Source organism: Oncorhynchus masou, chromosome 7 (assembly GCF_036934945.1).
Source record: "Oncorhynchus masou masou isolate Uvic2021 chromosome 7, UVic_Omas_1.1, whole genome shotgun sequence".
NCBI classification, from domain to species: domain Eukaryota; kingdom Metazoa; phylum Chordata; class Actinopteri; order Salmoniformes; family Salmonidae; genus Oncorhynchus; species Oncorhynchus masou.
Genome location: NC_088218.1, coordinates 17,831,244 through 17,855,252, shown reverse-complemented (window position 1 = coordinate 17,855,252; position 24,009 = coordinate 17,831,244). Strand labels below are relative to the sequence as shown.

Genomic DNA, 24,009 nt, shown 5'->3' with positions numbered 1-24,009 from the left:
CCATTGTCACGTCCTAGATTATGGTCAAACGTACACCTTTTCCCTGAAACACCCACAACACGGTCCCCCGTATTGACCATATTCCCAAGCATCTCCATGCAGTCAGACTTTTTGATTTTGTGCCACCAGGGCCACAATAATATACCCCCTCTCTGAATGTCCAAGTGTGACGCCCTCCCCATGGCTTTCTACAGCTAGTGTTGCCAGCACTGCCACTGCACCCCACCGGCTAGGTACAAGGTCATCATTAGCAGCTTTGAGAATATCCTCGTATAGTATGCTCTCCCTTTAGGGGGCTTTGGCTTTGCAGGACCAACCCTGCCAAGCAGGCTCAGGATCTAGGAGGGCAACAACCCAGCAGCAGGACCGCTACCTCCGCCTTTGTGCAAGGAGGGGGGGGGCAGTGCTGCTCTAGGTCTGACTGCATTTTGGCTGCATACAGACCGCTTACAGCAGGTCCATAAAACAGTTAGACTTCTCCTTAGTATCTGGGTCATTCAGGTGCGTGTCTAGGGTATAGGGTTGTGGACCGTTCCATCAATATAGGATCATAAATAAATAAATTAGATATACAATTTATTTTATAAATGTAGTTCCCCATGATAGGACAATAAATAAATTAAATGTATAATTTATTTTAAAACAGTTCCACCATGATAGGACAATAAATAACTAAATAAGACATATAATTAATTATAGAAAGTAATGTGAATCATCTGAACAACATTGAAAGTTCTCTCACACCCCCGCTCACAGCAATACATTGGTTCTGGGATATGCAATCATGTCCTTTCTTTCCCAAACAAAACAAAAATAAATAAAACACACACCATCCACACATGGATTAAACTGTTTCTCACCGTTCTACACACAATACTTTGTGACAAAGTGAAAACGTGCTTTTAGAAACATTTGCAAATTTATTGAAAAATGGAAATACAGAAATATCTCAATTACTACATAAGTATTCACACACCTGAGTCAATACTTTGTAGAAGCAAGCACCTTTGGTGGCGATTACATCTCTGAGTCCTCTTGGGTATGTCTATCAGCTTTGCACATCTGGATTTGGGGATTTTCTCAAGCTCTGTTAAGTTAGATGGGCGCGATGGTGAACAGCAATCACGTCTTTCCAAAGATTTTCAAGTCTGGGCTTTGGCTGAGCCACTCTGACTTCACATTCTTGTTCAGAAGCCATTCCAGTGTGGATTTGGTTGTATTCTTTGGGTCATTGTCCTGTTAATGTAAATCTTCACCCCCAGTCTATCATTTGCACTCTGAAACAGGTTCTCATCAAGGATTTGCCTGTGTTTGTTCTCTTTACCCTTACCAGTCCCTGCCTCTGAAAAACATCCCCATAGCCTGATGCTGCCATCACCACATTTAATGGTAGGGATGGTGTTAAAATGGGTGATGAGCTGTGCCTGGTTCTCCAGACATAGAGTTTTACATTCAGGCCTAATAGTTACATTTTTGTCTCATCGGACCACAGAATCCTTTGCTTTATGCTCTGTCTTTCACCTGCCTTTCTGTAAACTCCAGGTGTTTCATTATGTGCCTTTTTCTCAGGAGTGGCTTCCATCTGGCCACTCTCACATGAAGCCCAGATGGGTGAAGTGCTGTAGAGACTGTTGTCCTTCTGGCCACTCTCACATGAAGCCCAGATGGGTGAAGTGCTGTAGAGACAGTTGTCCTTCTGGCCACTCTCACATGAAGCCCAGATGGGTGAAGTGCTGTAGAGACAGTTGTCCATCTGGCCACTCTCACATGAAGCCCAGATGGGTGAAGTGCTGGAGAGACAGTTGTCCTTCTGGCCACTCTCACATGAAGCCCAGATGGGTGAAGTGCTGTGGGTCATTGTCCTGTTAATGAGACTGTTGTCCTTCTGGCCACTCTCACATGAAGCCCAGATGGGTGAAGTGCTGTAGAGACAGTTGTCCATCTGGCCACTCTCACATGAAGCCCAGATGGGTGAAGTGCTGGAGAGACAGTTGTCCTTCTGGCCACTCTCACATGAAGCCCAGATGGGTGAAGTGCTGGAGAGACAGTTGTCCTTCTGGCCACTCTCACATGAAGCCCAGATGGGTGAAGTGCTGTAGAGACAGTTGTCCTTCTGGCCACTCTCACATGAAGCCCAGATGGGTGAAGTGCTGGAGAGACAGTTGTCGTTCTGGCCACTCTCACATGAAGCCCAGATGGGTGAAGTGCTGGAGAGACAGTTGTCCTTCTGGCCACTCTCACATGAAGCCCAGATGGGTGAAGTGCTGTAGAGACAGTTGTCCTTCTGGCCACTCTCACATGAAGCCCAGATGGGTGAAGTGCTGTAGAGACAGTTGTCCTTCTGGCCACTCTCACATGAAGCCCAGATGGGTGAAGTGCTGGAGAGACAGTTGTCCTTCTGGCCACTCTCACATGAAGCCCAGATGGGTGAAGTGCTGGAGAGACAGTTGTCCTTCTGGCCACTCTCACATGAAGCCCAGATGGGTGAAGTGCTGTAGAGACAGTTGTCCTTCTGGCCACTCTCACATGAAGCCCAGATGGGTGAAGTGCTGTAGAGACAGTTGTCCTTCTGGCAGGTTCTCCCATCTCAGCCAAGGAACTATGTAGTTCTGTTAGTGGTCATTGGGACAGCCAGCTCTAAGCTGGCTGTCCCAATGGGTAGTTGGGACAGCCAGCTACCCATTGGCTACTTCCATATTTGTTCTATTTCTGCTCTGAAAAGCGCTGTCAAATGTGTGACCTTACATAGACAGGTGTTTCTAACTCATGCCCAAACAATTGAATTGGCCACAGGTGGACTCTTAAGTTGTAACGACATTGCAAGGATGATCGAAGGAAATTGGATGCACCTGAGGGGTGTGAATACTTAAGTAAATTAGATATTTCTGTATTTTAATTTCAATAAATTTGTAAAAAGTTCTAAAAACATGTTTTCCCTTTGTCATTATGGGGTAGTGTGTGTAGATGGGTGAGAAAAAAATGTAACACTGAATACTTTCTTAAGGCACTGTAATTGACTCAACCAAAAACACAGTACCTTGCATAAGTATTCAGACACCATGGAATTTTTTCACATTTTGTTACAAAGTGGGATTAAAATGTCTTTTTGTCAACAATCTATGTAAAAGACTAATGTCAAAGTGGATAACAAATGATTAAAATATAGTGGTTGCATAAGCATTCAGACCCTTTGTTTAGGTAAGCCTAAATTAGTTCAGGAGTCAAATTTGTCTTAAAAAATCACTTGTTAGATGGATTCACTCGGTGGGAAATAATAGGGGTTGACATGACTAGACCTTCCTCTGTCTCCCATACATACGACATCTGTAAGGTCCCTCAGTTAAGTGTTGAATTTCATGCACAGAGACCAGGGAGCTTTTCGAAAGCCTCATAAAGAAGGGCAGTGATTGATAGATGGCTAACAATAAATCAGACACTGAATTTCTTTAACCATGGTGTAGTTAATCATTTAGCTGTGGATTATGTATTAAACCACCCAGATACATCAAAAGATAGTCGTCATTCTGAATTGAGCTCCAGGACAGGAACTAAACTGCTCAGGGATGTTACAATGAGGCCATTGGTGATTTTACAACTGCTTCAATTGCTGTGATGGGAGAAAAACATTGAGTGAAAAGAACAGAAATATACAGAACACAAATGCATGCATCTTGTATGCAACAAGGCACTAATGTAACACGGCAAAGAAACACAGCAAAGGTCTAAATGTAAAGCCAGAACAACACTGAGTAACTGCCTCCTTACTTTCAAGTATGGTGGTGGCTGCATCATGGTATCAGTATGCTTGTCATTGGAAAATACCGGGGAGTTTCTCAGGATAAAACGAAATGGGATTGAGCTAAGCACAGGCAAAATCCTAGAGGAAAACCTGTGTCACATCAGAGAATGGGAGAGGAATTCAGCAGGACAATAACATACCACAGAAGGCCAAATCCTCACTGGAGTTGTTTACCAAGACAATGCTCCTGAGTGGCCAAGTTACTTGACTTAAATCTCCTTGAAAATCTAGGGCAAGAGTTGATAATTCCTGTTTAGCTATGATCCGCAACATCTTGATTGAGCATAAAGAATAATAGGCAAATATTGCACAATGCAGGTGTGGAAATCTCTTAAGAGACTTACCCAAGAAGACTCACAGCTGTAATCGATGCCAAAGGTGTTTCTAACATGTATTGACTCAGGGAGCTGAATATTTATGCAACTTAATGACTATGTCATTACATTTTAATGAATCAAAAAAACAAACATTATTCCACTTTGACAAAGTACTGTGTAGACTGTTGACAAAATGGCCAAAAAAATGTAATCCCCATTTAACAATTAAAAGTGAAGAAATCCAAGGGGTCAAAACCTCTACAAGTTCATTTAAGCTTTTTTAATAAACCAGAAATGATTTCTGGTTGTTTATCAAAGTCACCTGGCTAACTCACTCATCGATACTGCTTTGTAGTATACCCACAGGCATTCTTGTATGCAAACACACAAATACAAAAACCACTAGAAACAGTCTCTCCGTTGAGTCATTTATTTGTAAGGCACCATAGACATTTCCTTACTGCCGAGCGCTTCTTTCAGTCATGTTGTGTAGTCAATGTTTCGGTTTGGTTGGTTTACATTAGATGTGACTTTTCCCCGCCACGTCTTTTAAATGAAGCTATAAGTATTGGTTTTTCATAACACAGATGACATACATTATCGCCAAGTACACACCTATGAAGTTTCACATATAATGACAAATTAAAGAGTTTTAAAAATTACATTTACAAAGCTCAACAAGGAGGCGACATTTCCTCAGCATTGTCATGGGGGCAGGAGAGGAGGGGGGATATTGGGTAGTACCTCTTTCCATAGCACATCACATAATACACACGCTGCACTGACACGTCGTCTTCCATCACACGCATACACACCAAAAGCAGCTTTGAAACATACAAAAATGCTTAAAAAAGTATATATGTATATTGATATATAAATGGGCCCTTCACAACAGAAACACACAAACCATTCATGTCCGAGTTTTGCTCTAAATTCAATCAAACCTGCAATAGCAAAGTTTACAGTGTCTTGGTTTACAAACTACTGCCCGAAAACACACTTCTTATTCTGAAAACTTGAAGCATCTACCTGTGAGGAGAGTCTACCTGGCAGAAGTAGTAGTCGGTCTTTAGGGTCCTGTGATTTGAATCAACCCATTGGGGGGGAATAAAGTCTGTAAATACTGTGGTTTGATTGAATACAGCCCTGGGTCTGGTTTGGTGTGGCATTGCTGCCACCTACTGTCCTGGAGAAGAACTAAAACGTATCGCCTTGAATTAGAAAGACAGTTATTCGTCTGAGGGTAGGTCTTAGGTTAGTGCGCTACAGCTGTGTTAAACGGTTTGGCACCATGCTCGCTCACCACACATTCTAGCTCCAAGTGCTATGCTAACCAACAGAACGACATATGCAAATGTATTCCTCTCTCTTTCTACCAATAGGATCTGATCTGAATGAGCACATGATTGATGTGAAGCTTAGGTCCCGTTAGATTTAGGCCTCGTCCAGGATCAACCCTTACCCTTCAGACACTTCCTCTGTCTAGGGGAAAGTGCTTAGGGGCTAGGGGTTGATTTGGGACTGGACCATAGACTTGGTCAGTTAAGAGAGTGGACAGACAGGGGCGGGAGGGAGAATACGAAAGGTGGTTCATAAATATAAAACGTACGTTTGCACACACACACACACACACACTCGCTCGAGCTCCTATGACTTTTACACTCGACTGTCTTATTCAAGTGGCCCTTTCAGAACACTGTCTGTGAGATCAGTGAGCAGAGTTAGCAGTAACTCTGCAGCCAATCAGCAGAGACCTACAGGAGGAAGTGGTCCGTAGACACTGATCAAAGGTCAGTAATGTTTTGATCGTTTAAATCTGAGCTTAAGGGCAACTTCTACGAGGAGAAAAGGAACAGAGGTCAGGGGTTAAAGGGTTAGAGCTAAGATGGGACCAAGTCACAATTTTGCAAGTCTCAAGTTTTAAGCTTTGAGTCAAGTCCCAAGAAATAACGGGCAAGTCTCAAGTCAAGTCCCACAGCTTGGGTCAAGTCACAAGTTCCTAATTTTGGGTTTCGAGTCCTCAAGTCAACGCTTAAGTGTTTTATGCCAATTTCATTGTAACTGCAATGATTTAGGACCAACGTGTTTTAAAAACTGAACGCAACGATTTTTTGGGACTGATCCAGAGATGGCACCACAGGTCCCAGAGTGGTTAGTTTCCCCTGGGGCTTGGACCTTTCCCTAATCTGGTAACCTAACCAGGTATAAAGACTTTATAGGGTATGACAGTCATTAATCAGTTGTAAAATGGTTTTTATATGGACAATGATGTGAGTGGGACCCAAGATTATTATTTTTTTTTTACTCCTGGCCCTTGGGAGGATGAAAACCCCTGTCAAACTGCAGCAACCCTGTACTTGTTCACATGAATTATATTTAAAAACTAGACTAACAGGGGTTTCCTCTACAGACACAACAATTGCAATTGGACAATAACTCACAGGGCTTGCTTTATGCAGGTTTGCATCGTGTAGGCCTCTGCAACTTTAATTCAAATGTAACTCACACAGTCCATGTAAATCAGTAGTGTTTGATTAATTTCAGTTAATAGTTTTAGATTGAAAAGGTCAAGGCAGCCTAGCCAGTCCAAGTTTGAATTTAGCTTGAACCAAATTTGATCACATTCACATTTTCTCCTAACACAAATAAATGGTCTATAAAATAGGCTACATAACATTACCACCTGGTTGTTATCAGTAGCCTAGTTGATTAGACTGAGAAGTCATCTCGTTTTCTTCCCCTACAGTTTAGGTGTTGGCTGCTGTAACATTTCGGGTTAAGAGTTCTTGCTTTTGTTTGTTGGGAGTGATGTGTTATCACGTTTGCTAAATAAATACCGCAGGACAGTGGAGTGGGGCGCTTGATAAAATGTCAAGTCATAAAATGTCCAAGTCACGTGACTCGAGTCCACATCTCTGGGTTAGCGGTCAGGGTAGTATCTGTTGGCAATGGGTTGTCAGCAGCAATAGTGAACAGAGGAGAGGAAAGGAAAAGAGGAAGGAGTCAGACAGAGGAGACCTGTCCAACAGGCTTGGTGACGAACTGATTTGATGATAATAGAAGATGAAAAAGAAGGATAAGGAAGCGATGGAGTGGAGGCCCAGAGAGTAACTCTAAAGACCTGAACCACGGGGTGACACCTACTGTATGAACACTCAACTCAACCCCCCCCCCTAGCCCTGCCACAGTAGATCCACTCCTGGATGTCCATCAGTCCAACTTGTCTCACCCTCGCCCCGCTCTCCACTCCTTCCCATTCACGCTCCACCATCAGTCGGACTTGTCTCCGTCCTCTTCCCTCTGTTCTCTCTCTGCTGCGTCTCTGGCCTTGTCTTCTTTAGCCAGCTGGGCCTGAGCCTGGTGGGGGAGGAGACAAGAGAACAAAACACAAGGAGTGGAAGAGAGCCGTGAACTGGGGGGGGTGGGGGGTGCACGTGTTACCTGCTAGGGGGGTGTGTGTGTGTGTGTTACCTGCTAGGGGGTGCTCGTGTTACCTGCTAGGGGGGTGTGTGTGCGTGTGTTACCTGCTAGGGGGTGTGTGTGTGTGTGTTACCTGCTAGGGGGTGCTCGTGCGTGTGTTACCTGCTAGGGGGTGCTCGTGCGCGTGTTACCTGCTAGGGGGGTGTGTGTGCGTGTGTTATCTGCTAGGGGGTGCTCGTGCGTGTGTTACCTGCTAGGGGGTGCTCGTGCGTGTGTTACCTGCTAGGGGGTGCTCGTGTTACCTGCTAGGGGGTGCTCGTGCGTGTGTTACCTGCTAGGGGTGCTCGTGCGTGTGTTACGTGCTAGGGGGTGCGTGTTAGGGGTGCTAGGGGTCGTGTTACCTGCTAGGGGTGCGCGTGTTACCTGCTAGGGGGGGTGCTCTAGGGGGGTGCGCATGTTACCTGCTAGGGGGTGGGGGTGTGTGTGCGTGTGTTACCTGCTAGGGGGTGTGTGTGTGTGTGTTACCTGCTAGGGGGTGCTCGTGCGTGTGTTACCTGCTAGGGGGTGCTCGTGCGCGTGTTACCTGCTAGGGGGGTGTGTGTGCGTGTGTTACCTGCTAGGGGTGTGTGTGTGTGTTACCTGCTAGGGGGTGCTCGTGCGTGTGTTACCTGCTAGGGGGTGCTCGTGCGCGTGTTATCTGCTAGGGGGGTGTGTGTGTGTTACCTGCTAGGGGGTGCTCGTGCGTGTGTTACCTGCTAGGGGGTGCTCGTGTTACCTGCTAGGGGGTGCTCATGCGTGTGTTACCTGCTAGAGGGTGCTCGTGCGTGTGTTACGTGCTAGGGGGTGCTCGTGTTACCTGCTAGGGGGGTGCGCGTGTTACCTGCTAGGGGGTGCTCGTGCGTGTGTTACCTGCTAGGGGGTGCGCGTGTTACCTGCTAGGGGGTGTGTGTGTGTGTGTTACCTGCTAGGGGGGTGTGTGTGTGTGTGTTACCTGCTAGGGGGGTGTGTGTGCGTGTGTTACCTGCTAGGGGGGTGCGTGTGTTTCCTGCTAGGGGGTGCTCGTGCGTTTGTTACCTGCTAGGGGGGTGCGTGTGTTACCTGCTAGGGGGTGCGTCGTGTTACCTGCTAGGGGGGTGCGCGTGTTACCTGCTAGTGGGGTGCGCCTGTTACCTGCTAGGGGGGGGTGCGCGTGTTACCTGCTAGGGGGTGCGCGTGTTACCTGCTAGGGGTGCTCGTGCGTGTGTTACCTGCTAGGGGGTGCTCGTGCGCGTGTTACCTGCTAGGGGGTGCTCGTGCGCGTGTTACCTGCTAGGGGTGCTCGTGCGCGTGTTACCTGCTAGGGGGTGCTCGTGCGTGTGTTACCTGCTAGGGGGTGCTCGTGTTACCTGCTAGGGGGGTGCTCGTGTTACCTGCTAGGGGGTGCTCGTGCGCGTGTTACCTGCTAGGGGGTGCTCGTGCGCGTGTTACCTGCTAGGGGGTGCTCGTGCGCGTGTTACCTGCTAGGGGGGTGCGCGTGTTACCTGCTAGGGGGTGCTGTGCGCGTGTTACCTGCTAGGGGGGGTGCTCTGCGTGTGTTACCTGCTAGGGGGGGGGTGCTCGTGTTACCTGCTAGGGGGTGCTAGGGGTGCTCGTGTTACCTGCTAGGGGGTGCTCGTGCGTGTGTTACCTGCTAGGGGGGGGCTAGGGGGTGCGCGTGTTACCTGCTAGGGGGTGCTCGTGCGAGTGTTACCTGCTAGGGGCGAGCGCGTGTTACCTGCTAGGGGTGCTCGTGCGTGTGTTACCTGCTAGGGGGGGGTGTGTACGCGTGTTACCTGCTAGGGGGTGGCGTGTGTTACCTGCTAGGGGGTGCGTGTTTACCTGCTAGGGGGTGCTCGTGCGTGTTACCTGCTAGGGGGTGCTCGCGTGTTACCTGCTAGGGGTGCGTGTTACCTGCTAGGGGTGTGTGCGCGTGTTACCTGCTAGGGGGTGCTCGTGCGTGTTACCTGCTAGGGGTGCTCGTGTTACCTGCTAGGGGGTGCTCGTGTTACCTGCTAGGGGGGTGCGCGTGTTACCTGCTAGGGGGGTGCTCGTGCGCGTGTTACCTGCTAGGGGGTGCTCGTGTTACCTGCTAGGGGGTGCTCGTGCGCGTGTTACCTGCTAGGGGGTGTGCGTGTTACCTGCTAGGGGGTGCGTGTTACCTGCTAGGGGGGTGCGCGTGTTACCTGCTAGGGGGTGCTCGTGCGCGTGTTACCTGCTAGGGGGGTGCTCGTGCGCGTGTTACCTGCTAGGGGGTGCGCGTGTTACCTGCTAGGGGGTGCGCGTGTTACCTGCTAGGGGGTGCGCGTGTGTTACCTGCTAGGGGGTGCTCGTGCGCGTGTTACCTGCTAGGGGTGCTCGTGCGTGTGTTACCTGCTAGGGGGTGTTGTTACCTGCTAGGGGGGGTGCGCGTGTTACCTGCTAGGGGGGTGCGCGTGTTACCTGCTAGGGGGGTGCGCGTGTTACCTGCTAGGGGGTGCTCGTGCGCGTGTTACCTGCTAGGGGGTGCTCGTGCGTGTTACCTGCTAGGGGGTGCTCGTGCGCGTGTTACCTGCTAGGGGGTGCTCGTGCGTGTGTTACCTGCTAGGGGGGTGCGCGTGTTACCTGCTAGGGGGTGCTCGTGCGTGTGTTACCTGCTAGGGGGTGCTCGTGCGCGTGTTACCTGCTAGGGGGTGCTCGTGCGCGTGTTACCTGCTAGGGGGGTGCGCGTGTTACCTGCTAGGGGTGCTCGTGTGTGCGTGTTACCTGCTAGGGGGTGCTCGTGCGTGTGTTACCTGCTAGGGGTGGTGCGTGTGTTACCTGTTACCTGCGCGTGTTTCCTGCTAGGGGGTGCTCGTGTGTTACCTGCTAGGGGGTGCGCGTGTTACCTGCTAGGGGGTGCTCGTGCGCGTGTTACCTGCTAGGGGGGGTGCTCGTGCGCGTGTTACCTGCTAGGGGGTGTGTACCTGCGTGTTACCTGCTAGGGGGTGCCGTGCTACCTGCTAGGGGTGCTCGTGCGCGTGTTACCTGCTAGGGGGTGCTCGTGCGCGTGTTACCTGCTAGGGGTGCTCGTGCGCGTGTTTACCTGCTAGGGGGTGCTCGTGGGGTGTGTGTTCCTGCTAGGGGGTGCTCGTGCGCGTGTTACCTGCTAGGGGGGTGTTACCTGCTAGGGGGTGTCGTGCGCGTGTTACCTGCTAGGGGGTGCTCGTGCGCGTGTTACCTGCTAGGGGGTGCTCGTGCGCGTGTTACCTGCTAGGGGTGCTCGTGCGCGTGTTACCTGCTAGGGGTGCTCGTGCGCGTGTTACCTGCTAGGGGTGGTCGTGCGCTAGGGGGTGTTACCTGCTAGGGGGTGCTCGTGCGCGTGTTACCTGCTAGGGGGTGCTCGTGTGCTAGGGGGTGCGCGTGTTACCTGCTAGGGGGTGCGTGTTACCTGCTAGGGGGCGTGCGCGTGTTACCTGCTAGGGGGTGCGCGTGTTACCTGCTAGGGGGTGTTACCTGCTAGGGGGTGCGTGTTACCTGCTAGGGGGTGCGTGTGTTACCTGCTAGGGGGTGCGTGTGTTACCTGCTGCGCGTGTTACCTGCTAGGGGTGCTCGTGCGTGTGTTACCTGCTAGGGGGTGCGCGTGTTACCTGCTAGGGGTGCTCGTGTTACCTGCGTGTTACCTGCTAGGGGTGCTCGTGCGCGTGTTACCTGCTAGGGGGTGCGCGTGTTACCTGCTAGGGGGGTGTGCGTGTTACCTGTGCGCGTGTTACCTGCTAGGGGGTGCTCGTGCGCGTGTTACCTGCTACCTGCGTGTTACCTGCTAGGGGTGCTCGTGCGCGTGTTACCTGCTAGGGGGTGCTCGTGCGCGTGTTACCTGCTAGGGGGTGCTCGTGCGCGTGTTACCTGCTAGGGGGTGCTCGTGCGCGTGTTACCTGCTAGGGGGTGCTCGTGTGTTACCTGCTAGGGGTGCTCGTGTGCGTGTTACCTGCTAGGGGGTGCTCGTGCGCGTGTTACCTGCTAGGGGGTGCTCGTGCGCGTGTTACCTGCTAGGGGGTGCTCGTGCGCGTGTTTCCTGCTAGGGGGTGCTCGTGCGCGTGTTTCCTGCTAGGGGGTGCTCGTGTTTCCTGCTAGGGGGTGCTCGTGTTTCCTGCTAGGGGGTGCTCGTGCGCGTTTTACCTGCTAGGGGGTGCTCGTGCGTGTGTTACCTGCTAGGGGTGCGTGTTACCTGCTAGGGGGTGCTCGTGCGCGTGTTACCTGCTAGGGTGGTGCGCGTGTTACCTGCTACCTGCTAGGGGTGCGCGTGTGTTACCTGCTAGGGGGTGCTCGTGCGTGTGTTACCTGCTAGGGGTGCTCGTGCGCGTGTTACCTGCTAGGGGTGGTGCGTGTTACCTGCTAGGGGGTGCTCGTGCGTGTGTTACCTGCTAGGGGGGGGTGTTACCTGCTAGGGGTGCTCGTGCGCGTGTTACCTGCTAGGGGGTGCTCGTGCGCGTGTTTCCTGCTAGGGGGTGCTCGTGTTACCTGCTAGGGGGTGCTCGTGCGCGTGTTACCTGCTAGGGGGTGCTCGTGCGTGTGTTACCTGCTAGGGGGTGCGCGTGTTACCTGCTAGGGGGGTGTGTGCGTGTGTTACCTGCTAGGGGTGCTCGTGCGCGTGTTACCTGCTAGGGGGGTGTGCGTGTTACCTGCTAGGGGGTGCGCGTGTTACCTGCTAGGGGGTGGTGCGGTGTTACCTGCTAGGGGGTGCGCGTGTTACCTGCTAGGGGTGCTCGTGCGTGTGTTACCTGCTAGGGGGTGTGTGTGTTACCTGCTAGGGGGGTGTGTGTGCGTGTGTTACCTGCTAGGGGGGTGCGTGTTACCTGCTAGGGGGTGCGCGTGTTACCTGCTAGGGGGGTGCTCGTGCGTGTGTTACCTGCTAGGGGTGCTCGTGCGTGTGTTACCTGCTAGGGGGTGCTCGTGCGTGTGTTACCTGCTAGGGGGGTGCGCGTGTTACCTGCTAGTGGGGTGCGCCTGTTACCTGCTAGTGGGGTGCGCGTGTTACCTGCTAGGGGGGTGCTCGTGCTACCTGCTAGGGGGGTGCTCGTGCTACCTGCTAGGGGTGCTCGTGCGCGTGTTACCTGCTAGGGGTGCTCGTGCGCGTGTTACCTGCTAGGGGGTGCTCGTGCGCGTGTTACCTGCTAGGGGGTGTGCGTGTTACCTGCTAGGGGGGTGCGCGTGTTACCTGCTAGGGGGGTGCGCGTGTTACCTGCTAGGGGGTGCGCGTGTTACCTGCTAGGGGGGTGCGCGTGTTACCTGCTAGGGGGTGCTCGTGCGCGTGTTACCTGCTAGGGGGGTGCGCGTGTTACCTGCTAGGGGGGTGCGCGTGTTACCTGCTAGGGGGTGCTCGTGCGCGTGTTACCTGCTAGGGGGTGCTCGTGCGCGTGTTACCTGCTAGGGGGTGCTCGTGCGCGTGTTACCTGCTAGGGGGTGCTCGTGCGCGTGTTACCTGCTAGGGGGTGCTGTTCCTGCGTGTGTTACCTGCTAGGGGGTGCGTGTGTTACCTGCTAGGGGGGGTGCGCGTGTTACCTGCTAGGGGGTGTCGTGCGTGTTACCTGCTAGGGGGTGCTCGTGCGTGTGTTACCTGCTAGGGGTGCTCGTGTTACCTGCTAGGGGGTGCGCGTGTTACCTGCTAGGGGGTGCTCGTCGTGTTACCTGCTAGGGGGTGCGCGTGTTACCTGCTAGGGGGTGCTCGTGCGTGTGTTACCTGCTAGGGGTGGTGCGCGTGTTACCTGCTAGGGGGTGTGTGCGCGTGTTACCTGCTAGGGGGTGTGCGTGTTACCTGCTAGGGGGTGCTCGTGCGTGGGTTACCTGCTAGGGGGTGCGCGTGTTACCTGCTAGGGGGTGCTCGTGCTACCTGCTAGGGGGGTGCTCGTGCGTGTGTTACCTGCTAGGGGGTGGGGTTACCTGCTAGGGGGTGCGTGCGTGTGTTACCTGCTAGGGGTGTGCGCGTGTTACCTGCTAGGGGGTGCTCGTGCGTGTGTTACCTGCTAGGGGGTGCTCGTGCGCGTGTTACCTGCTAGGGGGTGCTCGTGTTACCTGCTAGGGGGTGCTCGTGCGCGTGTTACCTGCTAGGGGGTGCTCGTGCGTGTGTTACCTGCTAGGGGGTGCTCGTGCGCGTGTTACCTGCTAGGGGGTGCTCGTGCGTGTGTTACCTGCTAGGGGGTGCTCGTGCGTGTGTTACGTGCTAGGGGTGCTCGTGTTACCTGCTAGGGGGGTGCGCGTGTTACCTGCTAGGGGGTGGTGCGCGTGTTACCTGCTAGGGGGTGTGTGTCGTGTGTTACCTGCTAGGGGTGTGTGCGTGTGTTACCTGCTAGGGGTGCTCGTGCGTGTGTTACCTGCTAGGGGGTGCTCGTGCTGGTGTTACCTGCTAGGGGGTGCGCGTGTTACCTGCTAGGGGGGTGCGCGTGTTACCTGCTAGGGGTGCTCGTGCGTGTTACCTGCGTGTTACCTGCTAGGGGGTGCTCGTGCGTGTTACCTGCTAGGGGTGCTCGTGCGCGTGTTACCTGCTAGGGGGTGCTCGTGTTACCTGCGTGCGCGTGTTACCTGCTAGGGGGTGCTCGTGCGCGTGTTACCTGCTAGGGGGTGCGCGTGTGTTTACCTGCTAGGGGGTGCTCGTGCGCGTGTTACCTGCTAGGGGTGTGTGTGCGTGTTACCTGCTAGGGGGTGCTCGTGCGCGTGTTACCTGCTAGGGGGTGTTACCTGCGTGCGCGTGTTACCTGCTAGGGGGGGGTGTTACCTGCTAGGGGGGTGTGCGTGTGTTACCTGCTAGGGGGTGCTCGTGCGTGTGTTACCTGCTAGGGGGTGCTCGTCGTGTTACCTGCTAGGGGGGTGCGCGTGTTACCTGCTAGGGGGTGCTCGTGTTACCTGCTAGGGGGTGCTCGCGTGTGTTACCTGCTAGGGGGTGCGCGTGTTACCTGCTAGGAGGGGGTGTGTGTGCGTGTGTTACCTGCTAGGGGGTGCTCGTGCGCGTGTTACCTGCTAGGGGTGCTCGTGCGCGTGTTACCTGCTAGGGGGTGCGTGCGCGTGTTACCTGCTAGGGGGTGCTCGTGTTACCTGCTAGGGGGTGTGTTACCTGCTAGGGGGTGCTCGTGCGCGTGTTACCTGCTAGGGGGTGCGCGTGTTACCTGCTAGGGGGTGGTGCGCGTGTTACCTGCTAGGGGGTGCGCGTGCCTGCTAGGGGGTGCGCGTGTTTCCTGCTAGGGGGTGCTCGTGCGCGTGTTACCTGCTAGGGGGTGCTCGTGCGCGTGTTACCTGCTAGGGGGGTGCGCGTGTTACCTGCTAGGGGGTGGTGCGCGTGTTACCTGCTAGGGGGGTGCGCGTGTTACCTGCTAGGGGGGTGCGCGTGTTACCTGCTAGGGGGGTGCGCGTGTTACCTGCTAGGGGGGTGCTCGTGCGCGTGTTACCTGCTAGGGGGTGCGCGTGTTACCTGCTAGGGGGGGGGGTGCTCTAGGGGGTGCGCGTGTTACCTGCTAGGGGGGTGCGCGTGTTACCTGCTAGGGGGGTGCGCGTGTTACCTGCTAGGGGGTGCGCGTGTTACCTGCTAGGGGGGTGCGCGTGTTACCTGCTAGGGGGTGCGCGTGTTACCTGCTAGGGGGTGCGCGTGTTACCTGCTAGGGGGTGCGCGTGTTACCTGCTAGGGGGTGCGCGTGTTACCTGCTAGGGGGTGCGCGTGTTACCTGCTAGGGGGTGCGCCTGTTACCTGCTAGGGGGTGCGCGTGTTACCTGCTAGGGGGGCGCGTGTTACCTGCTAGGGGGGTGCGCGTGTTACCTGCTAGGGGGTGCTCGTGCGCGTGTTACCTGCTAGGGGGTGCTCGTGCGCGTGTTACCTGCTAGGGGGTGCTCGTGCGCGTGTTACCTGCTAGGGGGTGCGCGTGTTTCCTGCTAGGGGGTGCTCGTGCGCGTGTTTCCTGCTAGGGGGTGCTCGTGCGCGTGTTTCCTGCTAGGGGGTGCGCGTGTTACCTGCTAGGGGGTGCGCGTGTTACCTGCTAGGGGGGTCGCGCGTGTTACCTGCTAGGGGGTGCGCGTGTTACCTGCTAGGGGGTGGTGCGTGTTACCTGCTAGGGGGTGCTCGTGTTACCTGCTAGGGGGTGCGCGTGTTACCTGCTAGGGGGTGCTCGTGCGCGTGTTACCTGCTAGGGGGTGCGCGTGTTACCTGCTAGGGGGTGGTCGTGCCGTGTTACCTGCTAGGGGGTGCGCGTGTTACCTGCTAGGGGGTGCGCGTGTTACCTGCTAGGGGGTGCGCGTGTTACCTGCTAGGGGGTGCGCGTGTTACCTGCTAGGGGGGTGCGCGTGTTACCTGCTAGGGGGTGCTGCTAGGGGTGCGCGTGTTACCTGCTAGGGGGTGCTCGTGCGCGTGTTCCTGCTAGGGGGTGCTGCGTGTTACCTGCTAGGGGTGCTCGTGCGTGTGTTCCTGCTAGGGGTGCTCGTGTTTCCTGCTAGGGGGTGCTCGTGTTACCTGCTAGGGGGTGCTCGTGCGCGTGTTTCCTGCTAGGGGGGTGCTCGTGTTTCCTGCTAGGGGGTGCTCGTGCGCGTGTTTCCTGCTAGGGGGTGCTCGTGCGCGTGTTTCCTGCTAGGGGGTGCTCGTCGTGTTTCCTGCTAGGGGGTGCTCGTGCGCGTGCTACCTGCTAGGGGGTGCTCGTGCGCGTGCTACCTGCTAGGGGGGTGCGCGTGCTACCTGCTAGGGGGGTGCGCGTGCTACCTGCTAGGGGGGTGCGTGTGTTACCTGCTAGGGGGTGCGCGTGCTACCCGCTAGGGGGTGCGCGTGCTACCCGCTAGGGGGTGCGCGTGCTACCCGCTAGGGGGGTGCGCGTGCTACCCGCTAGGGGGCGCGCGTGTTACCCGCTAGGGGGGCGCGCGTGTTACCCGCTAGGGGGGGAGCGCGCGTGTTACCCGCTAGGGGGGGAGCGCGCGTGTTACCCGCTAGGGGGGGAGCGCGCGTGTTACCCGCTAGGGGGAGCGCGCGTGTTACCCGCTAGGGGGAGCGCGCGTGTTACCCGCTAGGGGAGCGCGCGTGTTACCCGCTAGGGGAGCGCGCGTGTTACCCGCTAGGGGGGCGCGCGTGTTACCCGCTAGGGGGGGCGCGCGTGTTACCCGCTAGGGGGCGCGCGTGTTACCCGCTAGGGGGGCGCGTGTTACCCGCTAGGGGGCGCGCGTGTTACCCGCTAGGGGGGGGCGCGCGTGTTACCCGCTAGGGGGGGGGCGCGCGTGTTACCCGCTAGGGGGTGCGTGCGTGTGTGTTACCCGCTAGGGGGTGCGTGCGTGTGTGTTACCCGCTCGGGGGTGCGTGCGTGTGTGTTACCCGCTCGGGGTGCGTGCGTGTGTGTTACCCGCTCGGGGGTGCGTGCGTGTGTGTTACCCGCTAGGGGGTGCGTGCGTGTGTGTTACCCGCTAGGGGGTGCGTGCGTGTGTGTTACCCGCTAGGGGGTGCGTGCGTGTGTGTTACCCGCTAGGGGGTGCGTGCGTGTGTGTTACCCGCTAGGGGGGGGTGCGTGCTAGGGGTGCGTGCGTGTGTGTTACCCGCTAGGGGGTGCGTGCGTGTGTGTTACCCGCTAGGGGTGCGTGCGTGTGTGTTACCCGCTAGGGGGTGCGTGCGTGTTACCTGCTAGGGGGTGCGTGCGTGTGTGTTACCTGCTAGGGGGTGCGTGCGTGTGTGTTGCCTGCTAGGGGGTGCGTGCGTGTGTGTTACCTGCTCGGGGGTGCGTGCGTGTGTGTTACCTACTAGGGGGTGCGTGCGTGTGTGTTACCTGCTAGGGGGTGCGTGCGTGTGTGTTACCTGCTAGGGGGTGCGTGCGTGTGTGTGTTACCTGCTAGGGGGTGCAGGTATCCTTCTCCTGACAGAAGCGAATGCAGATTCTCTCAAGGTAGCTATTCAAAGGCTTGCGTTTCCAGCCTACTGAGGTAGTTCCAGCCTCGGACTACATTATGCTACGATTGGCTCATTGAGCTGCGTGTTGCATTATGATATTGGTAGTTCTTCGTGCGATTACCAACCATAGAATATCAGAAATACTACAACCACGGCAGTATTGGTTCTGGGGGTAAAGTCCCCACTTGGATACATCACGTTGACCGTTTAGCGCATATTTATTTTTAGTCACATATGCGAGTGAAATGGTCACACTGTAGAGCCCTGGAGGTGTGTGTTGCTGATGTTAGGTGTGTGTGTGTGTTACCTGTGCATGTGCTGCCTGTGAGTGGGAGTGAGAGGCCAGGATGGAGGACAGGGACATCAGTCCCGCGCTGGAGGTTGGGGGGAGGCTGGGAGCAGACAGACCCATGGGGAGAGGGGCCATCGTGGGGAGGCCCAAGCCCTGGAGCTGAGACAACTGGTGCACCTGGAGCTGCTGCTAAACGCACAGACAGATACACATGGTTATATACACACACATATTCATACACGAGTCACATATGCACAGTTAACACACACACACACACCAGCCTACCCGTATGATAGAGTTCATCTCAGGAGGAGTGACCTGCTTGGCTCTCTCTATGGCCCCTAGGACCTGCTGCTGATGCTGCAACACACACATCCAAACACATTTAGCTATTGTACAGAATTAAATAGATTGACATTGTACAACACGTTGATATGGGATTATGATATCCTAAGGAAAAGTATGTGTAGAGAGGAGAGTGTAATACCTCTTGAGATAGGTAGGGGAGAACCTGAGCACAGATCCCGTTTAGTCTCTTCACGATCTCAGCCTGGGGAGAAGAGACAGACAGACAGACAGTCAGAATCATAGAGATAGAGGTTTCTAGTGCCCAAAGCCCGTTTTAGCATGGGCAGCGCCATTGAAGACACTCACCATTTTTTATTTTTATTTTACCCCTTTTTCTCCCCAATTTCGTGGTATCCAATTGTTGTAGTAGCTACTATCTTGTCTCATCGCTACAACTCCCATACGGGCTCGGGAGAGACGAAGGTTGAAAGTCATGCGTCCTCCGATACACAACCCAACCAGCCGTACTGCTTCTTAACACAGCGCGCATCCAACCCGGAAGCCAGCCGCACCAATGTGTCGGAGGGTACACCATGCACCTGGCAACCTTGGTTAGCGCGCACTGCGCCCGGCCCACCACAGGAGTCGCTGGTGCGCGATGAGACAAGGACATCCCTACCGACCAAGCCCTCCCTAACCCGGACGACGCTAGGCCAATTGTGCGTCGCCCCACGGACCTCCCGGTCACGACAGAGCCTGGGCGCGAACCCAGGGACTCTGATGGCACAGCTGGCGCAGCAGTACAGCGCCGTTAACCACTGCGCCACCCAGGAGGCCCCACCATTTTTAAGTAGTTAACTGAGTGGTACTTCCTATGGGTTAAGGAAGGATCACAAAATTCCATTCAGGTCATCAGGAGGGATCAGCCAATGAATTATACTGGTGAGGAAACATTCCATAACTACAGGTGGCAGTAAATCGCCAACCTTGGCTTTATGCCGTGTGCACCCTTTCAGTTTGTTTACCAACTCAGAAGTAGTAGAATAAGAAAATGTACTACTTCAAAATGGAGATGGCCTCAATGGTGCCAATGCTCTCACAGACGCCATAATGGGAAAGATGCAATGTTGCATCCTCTAACGATCTCTATGGTCAGAATACAACACAGTACCAGAGAGAGAGAAGGGGGGAAAGAGAGAGAGGAAAAGAGAGTGAGTGAGAGATAATAAGTTACCTGTTTGTGCATTTCAATGTTCAGTCCATAAGACATCTCGTAGTACTGCAAAAAGAAGATTTGGGAGTTTGTGACGTAACACTAACATACTGCAGAATTCCAAATCAATCCATAAATACACTTGTGTACAGTACCAGTCAAAAGATTGAATGAATAGGTGTGTCCAATGCGCTCTTTTTTTTATGATTCTCTACACTGTAGAATAGTGAAGACATCAAAACTATGAAATAACAGATATGGAATCATGTAGTAACCAAAAACGGGTTAAACAAATCAAAATATATTTGAGATTCTTCAAAGTAGCCACCCTTTTCTCAACCAGCTTCATGAGGAATGCTTTTCCAATAGTCTTGAAGGAGTTTCCACATATGCTGAACACTTGTTGGATGGTCCAACTCATCCCCAAACATCTCAATTGGGTTGAGGTCGGGTGATTGTGGAAGCCAGGTCATCTGATGCAGCTCTCCTTCTTGTTCAAATAGCCCTTACACAGCCCGGAGGTGTGTTGGGTCATTATCCTGTTGAAAAACAAAATATAGTCCTACTAAGTGCAAACCAGATGGAATGGCGTATCGCTGCAGCATGCTGTGGTAGACATGCTGGTTAAGTGTGCCTTAAATTCTAAATAAATCACAGACAATGTCACCAGAGAAGCCCCCCCACACCACCTCCTCCGTGCTTCACGGTGGGAACCACACATGCGGAGATCATCCGTTCACCTACTCTGCGTCTCACAAAGACACAGTGGTTGGAACCAAAAATCCCCAAATGGGACTCATCAGACCAAAGGACAGATTTCCACCGGTCTAATGTTCATTGCTTGTGTTTCTTGGCCCAAGCAAGTCTCTTCTTATTGGTGTCCTTTAGTAGTGGTTTCTTTGCAGAATTTTGACCATGAAGGTCTGATTCACACAGTCTCCTCTGAACAGGTAATGTTGAGATGTGTCTGTACTTGAACTCTGTGAAGCGTTTATTTGGGCTGCAATTCCGAGGTGCAGTTGACTCGAATGAAGTTATCCTCCGCAGCAGAGGTAACTCTGGGTATTCTTTTCCTGTGGCCAGTTTCATCACAGCGCTTGATGGTTTTTGTGACTGCAGCCGAAGAAACTTTCAAAGTTCTTGAAATTTTCCAGATTGACTGACCTACATGTCTTAAAGTAATGATGGACTGTCGTCTCTCTTTTTTCTTTGATCGGCTCAAACGCATTAGGAAAGAAATTCCATAAAAATTAACATTTAACGAGGCACACCTGTTAATTGAAATGCATTCCAGGTGACTACCAAGAGTGTGCAAAGCTGTCATCAAGGCAAAGGGTGGCTACTTTGAAGAATCTCAAATATATTTTGATTTGTTTAACCCGTTTTTGGTTACTACATGATTCCATGTGTTATTTCAAAGTTTTGATGTCTTCACTATTATTATTCTACAATGTAGAAAATAGTAAAAATAAAATAAAAACCCTGGAATGAGTAGGTGTGTCCAAACCTTTGACTGGTACTGTATATCTGAGAGAATTGTAGTAATGGACAACGCGTATCCTAGGTTGGCTAAAAGTAAAAGAAGAGGTGATGATGTCACTCACCATGATGTAATGACGCTGCATCTCTGACTTCTCACTAGCTAGCTTGTCACACTCCATCTTCAAGCTGATTGGATATATGACAACATTTGGTGAGGAACATGTCATACATATATACATATATATACACATATATATATATACATATATATACACATATATATATACACATATATATATACATACATATACATATATATATACACATATACATATATACATATACACATACATATATATATACATATATATACATATACATATACATACATACATACATACATATGAGTGAGTGCATGTTGGAGTCTGAGTGCATGCAGTGTTTGTGGGTGTTTTCAGTGTGTGACTGAGCATGTGTGTGTTTCAGTGTTACCTATGGTATTGTGCTTGTAGGAACTGAAACTCGTCCTTGATGCGGTCGCAGGAGTCAGAGGTGGTGAACTTGAGAGGCTGGGAGGACTGGGAGGAAGCCTGGGGGACAACAATAACAAATATACAACAGTCAGAATCCCCAAGACAACAACAACAAACAGTTAGACAATCAACAAGATATCAACAATCAGTGAGAAGCTGCGTTTCCATCCCCTACCCCTCTCACCGACGTGTGCATTTCTTCACTCCCCCTGTATATGGGACTGTATGTTTATCAGAAGGGGCGTACACTTGGGTGTGTGATAGAAAGGGAACAGGCACGGTTTGTGACTGTGTGTGTGAGAGACAGATGGGGGTGGTATTGTTTGTTTAGTAACAGAGGGATTGACCTCTGAGATTAACCTTACTGCAGTTTTTTTATCTAGGCTTTTACTGGGGGCTGGGGTGGGGGGATAATATTAGCGCAGGCTGAGAGGATGTGTGAGTCTGAGTATGGTCAGTGTTAGATGAGTTTCCAGAGGTGGCCAACTAACAAGAATGACCCCAGGCTGAGTCAGAGCCATAATCCAGTGTTAAGCTTCTCATTAAGGCCTTACTACTTCAGACTGGTGGAAGGAGGCCACCACCCAAATTACACCAGGGCTCTACAACTACCATCCTGGAGACTTATTGGCTGTGAATGCTTCTGCTCCAGCCCCTACACAAACACACTTGGTTTAGCTAATCAAGGTCCTCCTGATGAGGTGATTAGTAGGGCTGGAGCAAAAGCCTGTGCACCCAGTGGAGCACACACTCTCCAGAAGGGGCTGGTAACTACTAGAATTGAGAGAGGACAGGTTTATGCAGGGACAAACCCTGATAGTGTGAACTACGATCCCGGCCTAAGGGGTAGTAGGACGCTAAAGAGAAAGAAGAAGCACAGAAATAGGCTCAACCATAAACTGTGTACATTCTTATTTCCCACCCACTATCAGCATCATTAGCACACCAGTATTAATTTTAAAACCTTTAGGCCTAAATTATTTAGCCACAACATCCCGTATATTTCAGTTGGTAGAGCATGGCACTTGCATCGCCAGGGTTGTGGGCTCGATTCCCTGGGCCACACATACATAAAATGTGGGCATGACTAAGTCGCTTTGAATAAAATAGTCTCCTAAATGGCATATTTTATTGTATATTACATCCACTTCTGTAGTGATCCCAAATGGCATAGTGGCTGGAAGTCCTTGAGACTAAAATGTAATCAAGGATCCAAATTAAAGACATCCATTGAATCCTCAATCAAGGGTACCTTTTAATTATTATTGTATGAATTAACTGATTTAATTCCACATGCCCTTAAGGTGTTAGGTTTGACTAAAAGACTAAAAAGTTATCTAGCTAGCAACGTTGGCTAGGCTACGTATTATTAGCAGATGTCACTTTACCTAGCTAGCTGAGATATCCCTGTTCAAATATGTCACATTACTAATGAGTGGACAACGTTTAGTATAGTAATATAGACTGGCTAAAATGTAAACATCCATTCACAAATCTTAATGAAAACCGCTGTAGTTAGTAATATTGGTTAGCTAACGTTAGCTAGCTAAGTAGGAGCTAGCCTGGAATGTAAACAAATGCCGGGGGCGCGTGACAGACAAGCGATTGAATCCATCATCAACAACACAAATGAAAACATACCACGGCCATCGTAGATATCCCCCTTTATTCTTACATGGATAAAGCTTAATTGTTTATGTGACTAGCTAGAATAGCTCGAATTTAGCTATCATCGAGCTAGTTATGCTAACGTTAGCTACTTACCGAGTGTCTTGATTGTGGAAACATCATGTCAATGGATTTATCGGTGTTCCTCAGCAACCAGGATAAAAATATCTAGACCCCGTTTTTGGACAACTATAACGTCTTCCCTTTCTTGTTTTTTAGACAGCTACGTTAATGTTAGCTGGCTATGTATTTATCTTAATGTTATCTAGGACACCAGTTAACCGGTCTCGCGCCGTGATGGTTTTTTCTCCAACGCTGTTGGCTAGCTAGCGTTGGTTTTGATTTGGTTCCTGGCTAAAAATTAACAAATTGCACAAACAAAGGCTGAACATCAAGACGTGCAAAATTAGATATGGCACCGATTACGAAGAATCTTAAAATAAATCTGGGCTAGGTAGATGTTGACAAAGTCACAGCAATATCATTTCTTGTTAGCTAACTAACTAGCTAGCAAATCTGAGCAGAGACATGCGAGCCAACGTAAATTTAGGTAGCAGATTTGTATATTGTCCAATTCCTCGTAGATATTCTAGCTTCTGTCAAGTGGGGCAATCGTGTCGAAAATCTGTTCTTGAAAAGCGTCTTCAATTCCACAATATGTTAGCTAGCTACCGATAGCAGGCTAGCTAATGTCCACACACAAGCCTTCACTACTAGCTGAAACCACCCCTTGCTCAACAAAATGTACGAGTCATCGATGAGCAGGCGTTGCATGTGATGAGAGAATGAGGCGGCGCTCCGAAGGCCCATTTTAGATGTCAAATGTATAAAATTACAGTTTGCGGAAGTGTTGCTGCTGCCGTGTGCCCCCCGGTGGAAGGTGTGTAGAACTGTCCCCTAATGAAAGCACGCAAGTGTGAGATGTGGTGGTTCCCTAACACTCATAACAATAGCCTGCTCATTTAATGTATAATGACCCCAATCCCATAACTTCGGTATCATGATCCTCATAATGTAGATGAAATATGTCCATCACTGATTATTTCTATTCTGTGACACTCCATCTATTTCACTATCAGAAGTCACAGAATAACAGCTGACAATTCTGAGAGATGACAGCATT

The 24,009-nt window shown here is 51.9% G+C and overlaps 1 protein-coding gene across 2 annotated transcripts; it reads right to left on the bottom strand.

The window, feature by feature from the left end:
• Positions 1-4,530: 4,530 nt before the first annotated feature.
• On the bottom strand, positions 4,531-23,660 carry LOC135543417 (TLE family member 5-like). 2 transcript variants are annotated; one of them, XM_064970655.1, is made up of 8 exons: positions 22,983-23,660; positions 21,178-21,275; positions 20,808-20,871; positions 19,225-19,269; positions 18,190-18,252; positions 17,988-18,062; positions 17,718-17,891; positions 4,531-7,473 (listed from the first exon to the last, which is right to left on the bottom strand). In XM_064970655.1, the coding sequence occupies exons 1-8, from the start codon at positions 23,007-23,009 to the stop codon at positions 7,387-7,389; spliced, it is 633 nt and encodes a 210-aa protein (XP_064826727.1). In that variant the 5' UTR covers positions 23,010-23,660; the 3' UTR covers positions 4,531-7,386. The 2 variants fall into 2 exon arrangements, with proteins under 2 accessions (XP_064826727.1, XP_064826728.1); XM_064970656.1 differs by having other exon boundaries at positions 17,718-17,888; positions 22,983-23,657.
• Between the last annotated feature and the right edge of the window lie 349 nt (positions 23,661-24,009).

What these genes read in the sequence shown, in the direction of transcription:
- LOC135543417 (XM_064970655.1), bottom strand. Translation starts at nt 23,009, where the DNA reads ATGATGTTTCCACAATCAAGACACTCG. An exon ending in TCCCCTACCTATCTCAAGAG is followed by an intron (nt 18,063 to 18,189) that starts GTATTACACTCT and finishes TGTGTGTTGCAG; the next exon opens with CATCAGCAGCAGGTCCTAGG. An exon ending in AGATGAACTCTATCATACGG is followed by an intron (nt 17,892 to 17,987) that starts GTAGGCTGGTGT and finishes CTGTGCGTTTAG; the next exon opens with CAGCAGCTCCAGGTGCACCA.